Source organism: Oryzias latipes, chromosome 18 (assembly GCF_002234675.1).
Source record: "Oryzias latipes chromosome 18, ASM223467v1".
NCBI classification, from domain to species: Eukaryota; Metazoa; Chordata; class Actinopteri; order Beloniformes; family Adrianichthyidae; genus Oryzias; species Oryzias latipes.
Genome location: NC_019876.2, coordinates 11818767 through 11837949, shown reverse-complemented (window position 1 = coordinate 11837949; position 19183 = coordinate 11818767). Strand labels below are relative to the sequence as shown.

General features: G+C 41.8%; 1 protein-coding gene across 3 annotated transcripts in view; it reads right to left on the bottom strand.

The window, feature by feature from the left end:
- Nucleotides 1–19183, bottom strand: part of nfib (nuclear factor I B) — a 68279-nt gene that overhangs the window by 10692 nt on the left and 38404 nt on the right. For all 3 annotated transcript variants that reach the window (XM_011487390.3, XM_004079679.4, XM_011487391.3), the window contains exons 4-10: nucleotides 16568–16636; nucleotides 12701–12821; nucleotides 11247–11368; nucleotides 7559–7684; nucleotides 6960–7144; nucleotides 4440–4578; nucleotides 2962–3044 (exon numbers count right to left, since the gene is read on the bottom strand). In XM_011487390.3, the coding sequence (XP_011485692.2) occupies nucleotides 2962–3044; nucleotides 4440–4578; nucleotides 6960–7144; nucleotides 7559–7684; nucleotides 11247–11368; nucleotides 12701–12821; nucleotides 16568–16636 (845 nt within the window). The remainder of the gene's footprint in view (nucleotides 1–2961; nucleotides 3045–4439; nucleotides 4579–6959; nucleotides 7145–7558; nucleotides 7685–11246; nucleotides 11369–12700; nucleotides 12822–16567; nucleotides 16637–19183) is intronic.

Here is a 19183-nt window from a genome sequence, read left to right as displayed (position 1 = left end):
CATTCATTTAGTAATGCGCCGGGATGAAACTGCACCGTTAGCACTCCGCGTGCAGCGCTCCTGCAGAAGCTCTTAAGAGACATTTAATCAGCCCCATGCTGAATATTCAAAGCCATTTGCGGCGGGTCAAGAAAAGTGCTCCCCTTCCTCCCAGCACCTGCACGGATCTATGATGACGCCGCCGCTAAAGGTGGATTGGAGTGTCTTTCTTTCTCTCTCTTAAAAAACGTTGTCATCCCTAGTGTTTCTGATCCAGAACAGAAAGCGTTTTCTGGGGAAGGTTGGGACCCGCTCCCACACTCTGCAGCCTGAGAATAGCTCGGAGAAGAAACGCGCGGGGCCAGGCCAGACGCTCGGTGCCACGCTCCTTGAGGGGCTCGCCATCTGTCCGCTGGCACTGGCACATCAGAGCGGCGCGGGCAGCAGGCACCGGGGGAGGAGGGGGGGGGCGGAGCCGAGGAACGTTAGCAAACAGATGCGGGCAGACTGTGGATTAGGATCCTTCCTTAGATAATACCAAATGACATCTGATCACCGATCTTTCCCAGCGGAATGCTGGATGGTGGCATTCCCTGGAGGGGGTTAACCAGGGCGAGAGATGAATGGAGGGCTTTCACACGTTCGCTGCCTGGGATCCGTAGAGCAGGTGTGGGAGCGTGGTTTCCTTTTTTTTTGCATTTTCAAAGCCTGCTGTGAGCGTGTGAATGTTTTACTGGGACTTCTCCACTCATTTAAAGTCCAAGAATACTAAATTAGATGAAGACTATCCAAACAGTGACAATTCTGTCCAATTAAGCCAAATAAATTTGCTGCTCTATGACTCTTCTCTTTAAAATTTAAAGTACTTAGAGGTATAAAAAAAAGTTACATTTACTTATATAATTTTCTTACTTTTATTTAAGCAGACTTGGGGAAAAAATATTGTTAATCTTATTTTATTTGTATTAGTACAGGTAATTCTAGATATAAGTGAAAGCCTTAGTATAGTTAAATTAAATGATTTTATAATGATATTAAACTACTTAGTTACTTTTTCTTTGTGTCAATTTCATACCATCAGTTTAATCAATTAACTATGTTTCATTTAAAATATTAATCAGCACTCAAGTACGTTTTTATCACAAGTTGTTTTTTTATGTTTACTTTTGTCAGTTTTTGAAAGAGTAAATATTACTTCTACTTTAGTAATATTACTTTTAATTACTCAAAAAGGTACTGATCTTCTACCAGCATTAGTTAATACTATAAACAGTTTTCTTTAATAATAATACTTAAAGAAAAAGTTTTTTAAGCAACCATTTAATTGTGGAGTTCCACAAGGTTAAACTATAGGCCCACTACAAGTTATACAATTGCTTCTGATCTAAATTTGTTTTGTTTGTGTCCCAACAAAGATCGCTAGAACTAAAAAGAGCTGCAACACCAAAAAGTTAATATTGGCATTATTGTTTTATGATATCTACAGCTTTTAGCTTTCTAACAACTTCGGGTCTGCACCAAGTGTCCAATCGCAGAGGGTTTTCTTTGGTGCTTCTGTGTAAATGCAGCACTGTCATCGTTTGTAATTTTTCACCTGCTTGTAATGCTTTAATTCTGCACAAATAAAGCTGCCATGTTGTATCTCCAAACACGGTCCAATCCTGGTTTCTTTCTCCTGTCACATATTGAAATGTCCACTACTAAAAGTGTTGAAGAAAGTATAAAAAAGGAAAGGAAACCTCGTAAAGGCCAGACACTGAACATATAAAGGCCAGTGGATGACAGAATATTCTGTGAAAGTGTTTTAGTCCCGCGGGAGTCTCTTTATCGCTCAGCGAGGCCAAATCCCAGGCCGTTAAATCACACTACAGAAAACAAAAACAACTGTCACATCCCGGACTGAGATAAATCAGCGCCGGACGCTTCTTTGAGCCCAAGACACCCTTTATTTGATGAGACCCTTCACATGAGTACTTTCTGTGAAATCAGCCATTTTCGTACGGTCCCTTTCGATTGACTTTTGGAGGTGCGCTCTACGGGAAAACGTCGGGGACTGAAGCTGCGCCGTCGCTTCGTGCTTCACTGAAAGAACTAACACAGCTACTAGAAAATGTGCACAAACAAACTCAGCCGAGTGAATCCTCCCTTTGCTCCTCCTTCTCCTCCAGAGAGGAATTAAAGCATCCCACAGCTGACAATATGACAAACACCACCCTCACCTCTCCTTTTTTTACATCACTGATTTTAGGAAATTCTGAAGAAAAGAGACAGACAGAAGGAGGAGAGAGGAAACAGAGGCTAGCTTTGTCATTTTTTCTAACTAAACACACACAAAAAAAAAGTGAGCTGAGGAGAAAACCCAGCGATCATTATGTAGCTGCGTGCAGATGCATTCAATTAGTTGTGGTTGGAAAAGCCTTGGCCTCAGACCAGCACTTTCAATAAGACGGAGTGGGGGAGAGCACTCTTTCTCTCTCAGATGACGACCACAAACTCACTCACACACACACCCACACATACACACACACACACACACATACAGAGGCTACCTCTTCTGACCGAGGACATCCTGCAGCAGGGCGATGCCTGCGCTGCGGCTCTGGCTTGTAAAGGATCGCATTGACTGCCTTAGAGTCACGTGACTTATCAGGTAATGTGAGAGAAAACACAAAAGCCTCGACACCCCAAAAGCAACACAACAATGGTGACTCCTCACCTTTATGTCTGCCTGACAAACCAATCCAGAAAATAAAGGTTTGATCTCTTCAATCGACTCAAGTTCAAGTTCAAATTCAGACATCTAGCTAAAATAAATAAATAAAAAATCTCAGAAGTCCCTCTGTCCCTGTCTACAAACTAAGTCACTAGGGGGGGGGGGGGGTGTCACTGGTGTGTAAAAGGAGGAGAAGTGGGGGGGTAGAAAATGTAAAGAAAATATGAGGAGCAGGTGAAGTTGAGTAATCCAATGACAAAAGAGCTCACCTGCTGCTGGTGCAGGAACGCGGGATCTCTGGGGCTCAGGCCTACAAAACGGTTAGCCGTGGGGGTGCCGGGAGTGGAGTAGCCTGGGTGACACGCGGTCACACGAAGCACAAAAACATGGACTGCGTTAAAATACAGGCAAAAAGAAACCTCTTGCTATGTATTTTGTGTTATTAAAGATGATTTATTTTTAAAACAAACTTAATGGAGGTTAAGTGTCTCAATGTGGAGTTCCACAAGGTGTATTCTTGGGCCCATTCACTTTTAACCCTCTAACACCAGAGCTTTAGCTCCAATGTTTACATTCTTTGGACTACAGTAACTCTTAGACTTTTAAACAATAAATGGACTTTCAATGGATGCTGAAGCAGAGAAAAGTAGCTTTGCGCTGTTATGCAACATTTGACAGTAGTGAAGTGCTTATGCGATTAACATGAATCTTTACGAAATCTTTACTGACATAAATAGTTGCAAACTAGTGCAAAACTGGCTTTTGGAAATATGTTAATTGTGTACACAGTTGAGGAGTTACTGTAGCTCAATGAATAATTAATTATGAGTATTATTATCAATGAGCTCTTTTTGGGTGTCGTCAGTAACTTATCTGGAGTTAGCTCCAATGATGACGTTCTTTAAAATACCATAACTCTTCAACCGTTTACACAATTAATGTAGTTCCAGCGGATTCTGAAGTGAAGAAAAGCAGTATTTATGCAACACTCTAAAGTAGTGAACATTCTTTGACGTTTTTTGAATTACCGCAGCTCTTCAACCAATTAACATAATTCCAAGAGATTCTGAGAAAAGCAGCTTAGCTCTTATAAACGCCACTTTGCAGCAGTAAAAATCTTTACCCAATTAACGTAAACCAACTGATTCTGATGTGGAGAATATATATACCATCATACAGCTCTTATCGTAACTGTGTGTAAGCGGTCAAAGAGCTGCAGTAGTTGATGTTCGATGTTAAAGGGTCAAAGGAGTGTAACCTTCCGTAAAATATTTCATGTCTTAAAGTTTTTACAGTGTAAAAATAATTCATTGACGCTTATTATATTTTATCAAAAGAGACTCCACAAGTGGAAAAACAATCGTTATAATGAGGGAGAGTACATGTATCATTGACAATTAGTCTATTTGTCAAACTGTCATAAAATTTAACCAGTAGTTTTTTAATATATTTATTTGATTTTCAGTTGTATGCTGGGAGAAATAAAGAAATAAAGATGAAAAAAACTGTCAAAAGCCTAGATTTACTGATGGATTTTTTAGGAAAACCATTACTCAGGTGGGTTTTGATGTTGAAAACAGACTTATTCAATCAAATTGTGCTTTAATTAAATATTTGCTGTCAAAAACAAAATCAAGCAGCTAGCATAACATGTTTTATTACGTCGTGTGACAAATTAACGGGATCATTTCTGATTTTATTGAAAACGATGGTGGAAAGTGACGGGTGGTGAGGGTCACCTGCTCACCTTCTGTTGATGTCGTGATGGGCTTGGTGTCGGGCATGGAAAGGGAGACGGGTCGCACAGTGCCAGGGTGGGGAGAAGGAGCCAAGACGGGGGTGAAGTGGCCTGGGACCTTTCCGACCCCCTGGCCGCTGCTGTTCGTCTGCAGATGGAGCAAAGACTGCGTGGATGAGTGTATTCCATCATCTCTTGATTAAAATCTACATTTGACGATATTGTATTTTCCGCACTATAGGTTGCAGCAGCCCAAAAAAAAAGCATAATAAAGAAGAAAAAAATGACATATAAGTTGCAATTTTGGGAGAAATGTATTTATCAATGTACAGGAACAAGAACAGACATTTCATCTTGGAAGGCAAATCATATATCTGAATTAACAAAAACAATACTGAATATCTGCATGCTTCACTACTGTAACCATATTTAGCTTCATGAAACATAGGAGGAGTCTATTAGAGCAACATATGAGCAAACCATAGCCTAAGGAACATTTTAACAAATCAATAAACTCTTTATATCACTTCAAATCACTAAATCCATTGAATTCTTTATCGTTTATGTCTCTTTTTGAAGATCTCTGCCGAGGCCGGCGCTGCTTCTTCTGTTTGCTGTTAGTAGCAAATACTGATACTGACACCTACAGAGCCCTCTAGTAGTTGTCACTTTTTTTTAATCACTAGTAAATCGCACCCGAGAATAAGTCGTACCATCGGCCAAACTATGCAAAAAAACAGCAACTTATACGGTAATAATGATAAACCGCTAGCAACTTGTTGCCTCTTCTTGTTACCCTACCCCCTTCTATTCTTTATCTTTATTTTTTATCCTCCCTCCTTCAAATTGTTTCCTCTTTTATTGTGAATTTTCCCTATATCTCTAATATCCCACTCTCTTTGCTGTCTGGTCCAACAAGAAACTTATGCAAACAAAGTTTAAGCTCCAATACAAAAGAAGTTTATACACATATACAACTCCTGTGTCCAAAATGTAACCCCACCCTATTTGTATCAGTAAAATGTGTCCAACACAAGAGGCCTCCAGCTCTCTTCTGTTTTCTCTGGTGCTGGACGGGACAAGTTTGAAAAGATAAAAAAAATAGTTGGCAACCAGTCTTTCATTAGGACGGTACGACTGGTGACTTATGTTTACAAGCTCTGACTGGCTTGTAAATGTGCAGTGGGGCAAATCTCAATAAACCAAGACAACCATGCAAAGAGCTGCAGGGTTGAGCAATGCTTCGTTCTTTCTGAAGCTAAAAACCAAACGGATCACAGGGGGAAAAACACTTTCAGCTGCTGTTCTGTCACAGTTGTTACTGAAACTAGTTAGGTGGGGTGGTGGTGTGTAAGAGTGTGTGTGTGTGTGTGTGTGGGGGGGGGTGCCCAAAGGACAATAGATCTTCAATCACCAACAATAAGATTTCCTACATGATTCCACACAATGATTTTAATGGTGCTCATAAAGTGAATTTAGGAGGGCGTGAAAAGCCGTAGAGCGCCGTGCTTATAAAGGCGTGAATGCGGCGCTGGCGAGCGGTGCCGGGCAGAAAAACGCTATATATAGGGAGGAGAGAAATAAAGGGAGCTGCTCCCTGGGACGGCTGGAGACTGTCTGGGCCCTTCATTTCAGGGCGGCCCCGGAGTTCAAAACTCAAACAGTCCTTTTTGGGGAAGAATGGTGCCGGTGGGGTTCCCTCTGCGCTGAATAGAATGTTTAATTAGAGTGTAATATAATCTGCGTTAAAGCAAGCATAAAAACATTCTGGCACTCGTCCATGGGATTATAACCAATGTGTTATTTGCTGAAACGCCCCCCCCCCCTTTTCCTTACAATCCTCCCCCTCTTCCCTGCTGACCCTTCCTCCCCCCCGTCATCCGCCTGTCTCCCGTCTTTTTCCAGCACCCCAGCAGAGGGCCGGTTAATTCTGCACAAGAGCCTGGCCCCGGCAACGGCAAATATTTACAACCTTTATCGTTCCCCGTGGTTTGTCTCTGGAGTAACAGTCCCCCTACCCCGCCACGTCTGACGCGGCCCCTGCTCTGGAGATGGAGCCCACTACGAGGCCTTTGTTTACAGTGACAGCAGCGGGGAAATCAAACTCGCATAAATATCAGCCGGCTCTCTCGTCTGCAGAGACGCTCGCTGCTGGCTGTGCGCGGCGGCCATTGTGGGTTCTTTGAAAGTGCAAAACCACCGAGTTTGCATGTTTGGATTCGGTCTTCTTTATATGGGGGTGGGGGGTTGGGGGTGGGGGGGGGGGGTTTGGAAAACATCCAGATGAGGGCTTGCGGTCTTTGGCGTTTGGACTTTTTCGTCACACAAAGTGTTTCAGAAAGTCAAACCTTCTTAGTTTGATTGTTTCTTTCAATTATGTTTCATATCGAAGGAATTCTGACACAAAAAACCAAGAACATCTGGTAATAAACTGTGGTTAAGATGGTAAACTGGAGCTTTGTGGCACGGTTTATGCTGGAACTGTCACCACAAAGTGATGGGACTGAAAACGATGGCGGCAACACCCACCTGGCTGCTCTGCGGGCTGGACGGGTCGTACGACTGCACGTAGCTCTTGAGGGGGTCGGCAGGGTTGAGGTGTGGCGGGTAGCGGATGGTGGGGTGCGAGAAATAGGACGCGGGCGCCGGGGGCAGGATGGTGGAGGTGGAAAACTGCAGTGGCGAGTGGGGTGGGGGGGTCCTTGTTGATATAACTGTGGAAGAAATGAGTTGTGAACTTGAAAGAAAAGAGCTGTCTGAACTTTTGCAAAGAGGGCCAGATTTGGTGTGAGGGCCCGACATTCTTTGAACACTTACAAAACATTAAATTTACTGTTTAATTAAATGTTCCTGCAATGGGATACTTCCTATTTCTTTGCATAATGCATGTAAATATATTTTCAGAAAAATCACTGGGAATTTAAGATTTGAAGACCAGAAATAAATCTTTCAGATAAAAAAAAAATCAACATTAAATCTGAGTTCACCTGAAATATTACATCATTCACTAATAAATGCTCATTGTAAACTTCTAAATTAAAATTTTCACATGCCTATCTTAACAAAAAAACCTCTGAAAATTGATTAAATGTTTGTTTTTTGTTTCAAAAAGCTGGGAAGGAGCTTACCACTGTGTCCCCCACTTGATAGGTGATGCGGCTGAGAGAAAGTGCTGAGTCGTGGCGAGGAGTCCTGCGGGGAGGTGGGGCTGAACAGCGGCTTCTCTGGCTTCTTCATGGTGGGAGAAGACATGTCTGCGGGTGGGGAAGGAGCAAACTCTTCAGTACCTTTCAAGACATTAGCGATTTAGGAGAAATATCAGTGAAATATGACTTCAAATACACAAAAAAAAAAGATTTATGACCTCTTATGGGTGTAAATCACGTGTAATCAATAAAAAAAAAAAACAATTTTGTCATGTCTGAGCAGACGATTGAACCCACTAACACGTTGTTGCAAAGCAGCTGGTCACCTAAATAGGATTTACAAACGTCAAGACCCTAACCTAATCCCAAATAGAATGTTACAGCTATGCATCTGCCTCTGTAGCTACTGTAATTCCCCATGAATAATCCTGCAGGATCAGCTGAAGGCGTTTGTTTAGTCAAATACATGTAGTCCTGCGAGCTGCGAGAGCGTGCACAAGGTATGAGCGGCTCATTATTGGGGGCTTGGCGCTCTTGCCGCGCTGTCACGGCTGCGCAGTTTTCAATTTTCCATGGTGAGAAGCGCAGTCTGAAGGGAGCGCGATAACAAATAGATGCGAGGAGCGGCAGCGGCGGCGCCGCCTTAAGTTCTGCTTCCTCTGTAAGCGAGCGTTCATCCGGAGTCATAGGGGGGAAAACTTTCACATCGTCTGACCTCTCTTCCCCTCAAAATGAGCTGTTTGAGCTGAGAAATGAGCGGCACCGTCTCAGAGATCCACCTGACTGACAGGGAAGAAAAAAACAACCTTCATCTGTGGAGGAAGCAGCAGGAATTTAGGGGGATTTCCAACTGTGAAAATCCTTTTTTTTTTTTACTGTCTTTTGTCAAATAAAGAAAACTGGTAAATGACATATACTTAAAGAGCACGTTTTTACCTTCCATAAAGGCCAAAAGTGATTCACAGTCTCACTCCCATTCAGCCACATTCACACACCGATGGCGGCTCGACTGCCTTCAGCTACATTTACGTTGCCCTCAACAACTCGCGTATTCACATGAAAGGGCTATGTAAAGACGTGTCGGGCTCCTGCGTTCAAATCTCTCGTGTTTTTACGATTTTGTACAAAACGAGTTAAAAACAAGAAATTCATCATTGCGGTTTGTGCCCCGACTGGTATAAGAAGACATTCAGTCTTTTACGTATCAGAATAAAGCTGTGACTAAAAAAAAAGGCCTGGAGCATCATTCCTGAGATTTGTACGGCTTCAACATTTTTTTTTCAACTGTAAGTAGCGGACATGCGCTAGCAAATAGTAGAAAAAGAAAAAGAAGAAACCATCCCTTCCTGTGCAGTGTATGTAGCTTTCCACCATGACCAACCAATAACCACCAGGAGCAATGGGGGTTTGCCCAAGGACACTTTGACGGAGGGAGAGGAAAGGCGGGAACCGAGCCTGAGATTTTCTAATCAGAGGTCGACTGCCTATCCAAGGAATTCTGACACACACACAAAAAGAGAAAATCTGGTAATAAACTGTGGTAAAGATGGTAAACTGGAGTTTGGTGGCACCATGTGATACGACTGAAAACGATGGCGGTAATGATGTCGCTAATGTACTGTCTAATCTTGTGAGAGTTTGCAATCGGAGGTCGGCCGCTCTACCTCTGCACCACAGATTTTTAAAGTTTGACTTTTCTTAACCTGTAATTAACTTTAACTTAAAACAAAAAATGAAAAGTCTTACAACAAATGGTTTTTAACAGTGTACTAGGTCTAACTTAGCTTCTTAGAGCAGAACGCGAGGGGGGAAACTTTTCTTCCAACTCGCGGTGAGTGAAAACCATGTGGGAAAAATGTCTGCTTGGCACTTTGGGAGTCTCATATGGGTTTAATATCAACCCCGCTTCTCATTTACTCGCCATTGACAGAATAATAGCTGTCTGCGGAGCGTTTCCTGGGTCTGTGTCTGTGTTTTACGCACAGCGATACTCCCAGAGCACGCTGACATTTCATGCAGCCGCACTGGGTCTGTGGCAAAATCCCACCGTCCCCACATCTCTTGTGGATCATCTGGAGTTTTCCTCTCGGATGTTTCACAATAAAATACATAAAATAAAACAGTGGTGGCCTTAACTTCAGCTGAAACCACTGTGCGCCTGCCTGGTGGCTTCCCAACGATTTTGTCTGTCACACTCGACGTGTTTTCTAATATTTCCGCCACCCCTGGTGGTTGAAAACAGATGCGGCGTGGGTATCGGAGCGTTGATGGAAGTCGGCAGGGAGCGAGGAGGATCGGGAATCATGGGACGGTGAGGCTTTAATTAAAAGGGGCGGCGACCGCTGCTCTGTGGCAGGAGACGACATAATGAGACGCTGGATCTGTCCTGCGAGGATCCCGCTTTCCCCTTTTGCGCCGAAACACATCTCTATCCTCGCTCTGATCCATTAAGCCCCTTGTTTCACCTTATTACAGGTAATCTGATTATACATTCTGCTCCTCTCTCTCCAGTATGGCAAACAAACAGCTTTTATTGACACCTGCCGTGCAACATTCAGCGTTTAGGTGATTCAGCTACAATTTAAGGAGACAAAAAACAAAAGAAAAAGAAAATCCATCATGTTGGAGCTCACAGCTGACACCTGCATGAAAGTAAAAGCTCACACTGTGAGCTTTATTAGTGGTGTAAATACACTGCAAACCTCATTGCGCAATCTTTATCCCGCCTGAGTGTAAATAAAACAGTTAAAGGACAACAGACGTGACATTTAAGGAACAGATTAAATTCACTTAAAACCTTCCTGAGGCTTTTCAGATGTTGGATTTCCGCGAAGCTTTAGACATGTGGCTCATTGATTTTATTTAGAATACATTTCTTCTTTTGAAAATACACTAAACTTGACAAAGACAATAGTATTACAACAACAATTAAAAAGTTAAAAGCTGCAAAAATGCCAATAAAAACCTTTTTTTATCAAACGATGATGAGAACGTCATGACGTCGTGAAAACATCAATCGTTCTCAAATGCATTTTTTGAGAATTATGAATTATGTTTAAATGTCGTAAACATCCAAACTGCAAAGCTACGTATGCTCCGCCCTCAGCAACCCAAGTTTAGGCAGCCACTTCTAATGACAAGACTCTGCAAATGCGCATTTCAGGCTTCTGTGTTCATAACTCTCAAGTTTCTACGACCATTTCAGATCTCTACGTGAAAAACGGCCATTGAAGACGCGTTGAAAGTTAAACCAGGCCAATCGGGGATTCGGATTTGGTAGATGGCCTCCTTTTTCATTCACAGAAGTGCCAACCATTAGAAAATCGATTATGAAGAAGAAATTAATAATTACTGCTCGTGCCTGGCCGGAATTATATGACAAGTCTTTCATTTATTGGAATAGAGCTGTGAAAAAAAGGTCCGGAACAAGATTTGCGAGATTCGCACCGCTTTGACATTTCGCACCAAACCAGGTGGCGGACATGGGCTGGTAAACAGTAGAAGAAGGAAAAGAAGAAGAAGCCCCTCCCTGCTTGTCCAGTGTGAACACTATGGGCTAAATGAATGCATGTTAAGTGCATTCTTGAACATGCACTACATGTCCAGTGTGAACGTAGGTTCAGTGTTGGCATCAAGGTCTCATTCATCCACCAAAAACCAAACAAATTACCTCCGTCTCTGTCGTGCCAGTTTGCCCGGCTGCTGGCTGGTGAGCTTGGTGACGAGTAGAAGTCTGGTCCAGTCGGGCTGGTGTCCATGTTCTCCTCCATGTTGACCGTTTTAGGCCTTTTACTGCAAATAAGGAGGAGTTTACGGCTTCAGCGAGATGGTCACTTTGGGTAACATAACGGACACGATGTCAGGATGTATCAGCGCTTAGTTGTTGTCAGCTGGGGAAGATGTTTGGCAAGGATTTACGTAATTTGGGAAAATGTCCTTAAACTGTTCTCAGTTAGGAGACATTAACATTAATGGCCGTATTGGTCCAGTAAAGTGATGGCGTTTGGTCCTTTTATATTAATGCTCTTGGCAGCTTCATCCAGACATCCCAGCTAATGTGACCCATAGAGTGGCTGCATGATCCATATTTGCAATTTTTGCAAGACAGCAAGTGAAGTATAATAGCTATATTCTAAATGAGTCTGAGTGTCTTAATTTATATCGTAGGCCGATGTGAACAGAGGGCATGCGGATGTTGCACAAATCACTGGACTCTACCAAGAAATTTACATTTTCATGTGCTTCAATTAAAACAGATAAAAAATGAATACTTTCCATGTTGTGATTTTTAGTAAAAAAGTTTTGTCTAAAAAAAACATTTCTGATTTTATACCCTTAAAGAATTCCTGAACAAAAGCTGTAGCCACATGTGTCCACAATCAAGCTGTCTTTTTAAAATGGAAAACAATTACCAAAATCTGAAATACAAGTTTTTAGTAGTTTTTAGTTTTTTAATTCTACAAACTAAATTTTTGTCTGCCAACAAGAAGATGAAGGTTACCCTAGCTTGGCACAAATCTAAAAATACAAAAAAGTTAAATTGTATTGTAAAGAACAACATTTTTCGTATTTTTCAATATTTTTTTAATTGAAATTAACTACGTTACATCTAAAATACAAAAAAAACTTTCCTTTTATAACTTGACTAGTTAAACATTGTTTAAATTAACGCTGAAGACTAATGGAACTTAGCCTAGCTAGGTACAAAGCTAAAAAAAACTGTATCGAAGGAGAAAAAAAAGAGTTAAACATAACTACATTACAACTAAAATACAGAATAATTTTCAGCCTTTTTTTAAATTAACTAAATCTTTGTGTGCTAACTATAAAGCTGATGGACATTAGCCAAGCTAGGCACAAAGCTAAAAAAAAAAGAAAAATCCTAAATGAAACAGATATAAGGTAGAGTCATCCCTTTTTCAAATTTTTTTGGGACACAAATAGGCAAGCTTAAATTGTTATTCACTTCATTGAAAAAACAAAAAAACACTTCTAAATCTAATAGGCTATAAAACAAGTTATGGTTCATTATTCAGTATTATTCATAAATAGGACTTTAATTTGTGGTTTTCAAAAAAACAGAAAGACTTATGATCTTTTGTTGTTGCTGCAACTTTCACTGACCTGCCAGGAGGGGAGGACAGGGAGCGGTGCAGTCCCACACTGGAGTTCAGGTCATGGTAGTAGTGTTGGCCGGGCATGTCCGCCATGGAGAAAGGTACCGCTGCGCCGTGGGTGATGGGCACTGCGAGGGGCACAGAGGGGTTAGGGTTGTCTTTGCGTGTGATTGCATCTGTGCAGAAAATGAAACAACTGCAATCTTTTCAAAGTAAATCAGTGCTTCCTAAACGTGTCAATCTATTACCATTTGCACAGACGTGCTGCAGTAAATGTTTTAACCAGATTTATTATTTATGAGGTCTAAGCAAAAGGAAAAAAACAGAAAAAAACAACCTTTGAAGTGTTTGTCTAAACTTTTCAGATTTCCCAAATATTTACGCTGCGGAAGGTGCTGCTTTTCCCACTGCGGTCAAGGTGAGGGATATTGTTTCACGGGAGGTCGGCTCTGTTTACAGAACAAGAGGGGGTTCAGCGCCCATCCTCACTCTCTGCCCCCGTGTCCCGCCTTCGCTCTAGAGTGTGGTCGGCCGGGCCGCCGGCGGCTCCAGTGGCTGGCTGGTTTGGAGCGGATGAGGGGATGGAGTGTGCGGCGCCGTCTGTTGTGGTCTGAGGTTCACCACTGCCACAGTCCCTCCGCCAGCCTCCGCCCTGGCAGAGGCCCCTACCCGCCGCTGCCCGCCCTGAGCTGCATGGTGCAGGAATGCCTCCGAACCCAGGAGCACGCCAAATGCCAGATTAATGTGTGTGTGTTTTTTTATTCCATTCAGGACTATGGATCTCACTAACCTCCCCTCAATGAGATGGTCTCTCTTTAATAGTCTGTCTCTCTTCTTGGCTCGCCGCTGTTTTTGTGATGCAACTTGGCCACGCCGCCAATCCGCTAATTTAATAACACTTTGAGATTTCCGCCAAACAGAGTAAACATTTTATTTACTGTGACAAAAGTTTGGAGCTGTAACTTCACACGTCTTGCGTGCTTCCACACGTTTTGTTGACAAAACATCCCAAAGCGGCGGCTCCTGTTGCATTAATGAGGGGCTTTGTGGAAACGCCAGGCCGCCACGTCGGCCTTGAACTCCCTTTGATGGACTTCAAAGAATGTCTCAACAGCTCGGAGAGTTGGGAAAGCAGCGTGATGATGGATGAGCGGCTGCTCGGATGTCTTCCCAGGGAGCGACCGTCTGAGTGAGTGACAATTCCTGTGCGCGCGCAGGCGACCTTTTTAAAATTCCAGCTTGACTTCAGTCGGCTTGAGCGAAACTGGCCTCTGTCACACGAGAGCAAACATGGCAGCTCTGAGGCCATCTGGACCGGGAACAAATTAAACCACAAAAAAAATTTATTTAAAGAGATATTTAGTCCCTGATCTTGGAAACAATACGTTTTGTCTTTCGGAGCACGTAACTGGAGATTTATGACAAAGTCACAGTTTTTTTTGTGGTTTTTTTGTGTTTTTTTAAGGGGATGTATTGAATTAATGAAAAGGTCACCACTAAGGACTTTGTGACATTCTGTATTTATGCAACACGTGATCCATTTCCTTGAGTTGCTTTGGGGGAATTCATGACTTAATTGCAAAAATTATTTCATGTAAAAATGTAAACCAAAGTAAAGTCAATTTTACATTTGTGGCTTAACCAGAGATCTGTAATCTTCAACACTTAAAGAGTCATTCTGGTCAATGTCTCACTTTTAGGAGCCACAAAGTTTTACTTCCCCCTGTAGAAAAATAAGACTCTAATTTGCATTCATGTTTTGTTGATATTATGATAAATATAAATATATTATTGTTTCTTTTTGCAGAAATAAAACATAAAGATATAAAAAATTTTAAATATTAAATAGTTAATAACTTTTGAAAGAGGTTAACATGATTTTCTTTCAAAATAAAAGACTCCCTGTACCACATAGGATCATCTCAATGCAGCAAATGTAGCAGAAGGTAATGTCAGCCATGATTTAAAAAAACTCAACACCGTTTATTTTACTGTTGGTGGGGCATCCCAGCCAAAAGGTATAAATCTTAATTAAAAAAAAAATTAAATCAGAGCTAATCAAGTGTCCAAACTTAAATTCGGACTTCCCAGTGGTCTTTCAATTATGATGTCATGAATTGCCTCTTGGTTTGGTTTTGGCATGTTTTATTTATTTTTTATTTTGATGCTTTGTTCCTGCAGGTTAGCTGTGACTTCTTCCTGCCTGCAATCGCTACTTTAGTGTTTTTTGATTTAAGGAGGGGTCTCTCTGTGTTCTGCTCTGGTGTGTCTTGGCCTGCCCTTCTGCGATCATTAAATGTTTTGGGACTATTTTGGCAATGTGTTTCAACCTGTTTGCCTAACCGTCACGTATGATCACAACGTTTTTAGCCAAAATCCAAAAACCTTTGTGGTTTTTATCTAAGACAAAGTTTCTGCAGAGCGACAACTCCGCCCTTCCCATCATCCATAACTGAGAGCTCTCTGTTTACATGCTCTCCCACTAGCCTACAGCCCCTCACACCCCCAGCCTAACAATACTAGTGAAACACAAAATAGTAAGCAATATTGGAGCTATCCAGCCGTACAGTTTGGAGCCAGATACCAGCTCAGACGAGGAAAACAAAGACGTGCATGGATCTAGTCGTCAGCATCAGAATGCAGCAGAGCAGGGAGCTTGTCCCCCACTCAGCGTATTTTCTACGCCACATGTAAGTTCTTTTTCAAACTGCATTTTTTCTTCTGCTCCTGGTTCTCAATGATCATGAGAAAAATGCAACAAAAAAATGCTACGGTACGAGGTACGCGGCGCTCAAAAATCTGTCCAATTGTTTGATTTTGGTAAGCTACAAAGCTGGACCGCTATAGTTGTTGTTGGAGCTTTGCTACGTGCTTTGCTTAAACTGAACAAGTTAAATGAAGTTGGACTTTTCCAAAGTTTGGTTTTGCTTAATGCTTTTACAATTCAAAACATATTTTTTTCACACAACCAGAGTGGCATTTAGAGGTGGGTCAAAGAGTCACACATAGCCCCAGACCCTCAGGTTGCAGACCCCTGGGCTAAACTTATACAAAAGTATAATTTTGGAGATTTTCCAAAGTATTCAGATGTGCTGCATTAACTAGAATATTCCGGGTCCGAACAGCAATAACACGCCCCTCTGAGTGGAACTATTAGAGGGAAACTGGCTGGAGCATGCTGCGACACACAGCCAACACAGCATCTGTATGCTCCTTTCAACCGCAGCCTGTGGAGGGTTTCAGGGGGTGTGTTTGTTCGTGTGTGTATGTATGTGTGTGTGCGGTTGACTGGACTCTTTGTGCTCTTCGGGCACGTTCACTACAGTTGCAGCCTCGGCGCGAGGGGCAACACAGGTGAGCGGTGCCTTGACGTGCCCGGGGCCATGCGAGGAGTCCTGGGGGAACAACCGTCAACGGCTTTGCAGGGGAAGAAGACAAGTCTGTGCAGATGAGCGCCGGCTCACGCCGACAGCTGCGCGCTGGCTGTGTTATCTTACTGCGAACCGGCCAAACGGGATTTACCGCACCACAGCTGTGTGGCAAGCGGGGGCTGGAGTTTGCACACAGATCACAAGTAAAAGCAAGGTTTCTTTATATGCTGCTTAAAGATTTGGGGTCGCCCCGTTTTCTCCAAATTGAGATTAGTTGACCATGTTTATATGTAAATACACAGACGTGGAAATTTCATGTGAGTCTGCACACACAGAGAGCTCCACCCTTAGCTGCACCTGTTACTCCTGCAGCAGAAAGACGCTCCAGTTTCTCCCTGTGAGCTTCACTTCACCCCCCCCCCCCCCAAAAAAAAACAAAAAAACCTCCAAAAACATGTGGGGCACGGGTGTTAAAGTGCGAAACATGGAGGCAGGGTACTCACTTCGGGACACTCGCACCAACTCGGCAACGCTGAAGACTCCTGATTTGATGAAACTGTCTTCCAAGTAAACTGCAGACACAGAAGCGATTGTGTAACGGTTAATGGTTGTTAGCTAAAGACGTATGAAAAGCTTGATGCAGCGATAAAGCTCTGAGCTTCAAAATGACACCAAGTTGGTTCAGTGCTTGTTATTATATTATGTAATAAAGATAAACTAGCATAGATCCATCAATCATTCCTGTTTGTTTAATAAAATCTGCTGCTGCAAACAGATAAACAGAACTTTGCCTGGATTTAAAATACTCTGAAGTAGTACAAGAAGATTTAGATCAATTTTAATTAGTTTTATATTCAATAATCTGTTTATTTCATGAAACAAATTGAGTCAATTTGGATTTTTCCCTATCTCTGTCAGAAACATTGTATAAAATCCTATATACTCTCATAAAAAGAAATATTATGATGGTGCATGTGTGTGATAACATGATCAACTAAGCTTTTTAAAACACATCTGCATTTAAAGTCCCACTCTGATCAACCTTTTCATCTATTTTCAAAGCATTCCCAGTGTTTTTAATTGTGTTTTTGCCGTTTTTAGGCCAAATCAAAAAAACTCTTCATTTCTAGGACATAGTTTCTGCAGAGCTGCAGTAGTTCATCAGAAATTCGCCTCTGAGATTTGAATTTGAATAAATAAATACTCAGAAATGCAATTTTATTTTTCTTTATATGTCTTTCATCAGGAGAAAAATGCACGTAAAATACACCAAAAACACGATTTTCATTGAAGGTGGTCTTTAAAAAACCCACTAACTATCCCCCCCCCCCCCCCCCATTTCTTTAACAGCAGGATTCTTTTTCCATGACATTGCGGTTCTGGGATCTGGAGCTGCATTTGTTTTTCATTGGACGCTGTAAAAGTGAGTGGAGCGACGGGACAGGTGTGCAGAGAAGAGGAAGAAGAGGTGAGATTGACGAGCACGCTCGTGCTGCGGGGGGGGACACACCGAACAAACCCCCAGCCAAGGGGCCTGCTGGCACGGCTTGTTTATTAAAAATAGCAACAGTAAACCTTCAGAATATGTTAAGTTGACACGGTGACAAAAACCACTGCAAAGTAATGTCTCAGAAAAAAACAGCCAAACATTTCCTTATAGTTTCACGCATGCTGACTCATGCATTAGGCTGCATTTCTCAGGTTTGTGTGGCCTGCATGGACTTAACAACACTAATCGAGATGGGGGGAGAAGCTGTCAATGCCAGACATGTTATTGGCACCCCGATGATGCTTAGCTTTGATTCCCGGCCGAGACCGCGCGGGCCGAGCCAGGAGAAGGGACAGACAGGTATCTACGCGGCTCCTCCTGCGGCAGCAGCGCTTTTCAAGGAGGCATGGCACTGCGGAGGGGCCTCCGAGGCCGAGTCGCTGGCCCGCTGACATGTTTTCCTTGGCAGCGGCCTCAGCAGAACCTGCTCTGGAGGTAGAGGGCTCATCGTATTTCTCAAACTTCTTCTTTTTTTTTGTCCCAGCGTTGTGACCACACAGCGGTTTAGCTCGGCTCATTTTCCAAGAGTGGGGATAAACTGAAGTGCCGAACATCACTTGTGGACATTAAACCCAATCGTGTGACGATTTCTCCACCCATTTGGTAAAAACTAGTGCTGTGGGTCATTACTTAGGTGATTTAATTTAAAAATCAAAATCAGCAATTCACAGATTAAACCACTATTTAATTCAACTGATTTTTGAATAGTTGCTATATGTGTGTTTCTTTTAATGAATGTATAAAAATTAAAATTACTTGTATTCCAACACGAGCATTTATACTTTTATTTAGAACAGAAAATCTGAATTAACAAAATATAACAACAAATAATATTTAAACAATGTTACACTTGCCAGTTTTTCTATCAACTTTCTGGTTAACTTGAGCAGTAAACAAAATCATTGTTGCTTTGGATCATTTTAGAATATCCTGAAAATGTTCTCTACAGTTTTTCTAACCTCATAGTTTTGCAGTTCCACCTAAAAATGTAATCACTAAAAAAGACTCACAGTCCTTTAATCTAAAGTATTTCCAACAGATATGTTTTATAAACTTATCAGACAATATTTTCACGAACCGCTCTGAACAGGGCCAAAGTAAATATCTAATTAGAAATAAATATCTAGATTGCATCCATTTAGGCTGAAGAATTGGACTGTATTGTATCGCCTGTTGAATGTTTTATATACATGTTACGCCATGCATATCCAAAAGTACACAACCCTAGTGGAAATACCAGAAAAACTCACACTTTCGATCAACATTTTACATTTCTGGTACGGCATCTCCACCTTATTCCAGACAGTCACATGACAACACATGATTGATCACAAGATATTCGTGATATTTCTTTTAGTTCATTTTGATCATATTTTTATTCAAATTGTCAACTTTATTTAAAACAAAACTGTTTTCTTCTGAATTTTATAGTATAAACTGGACGTCTAATTTTCACATCTACGCAAATTACATCTATTTTTTTTTACATCTATGAAAAACACTTTACTTTGAAATGAGAACCTTAACGTTTTCTTTATTTATTTACTTACAGTGATAGTAGCATATACGT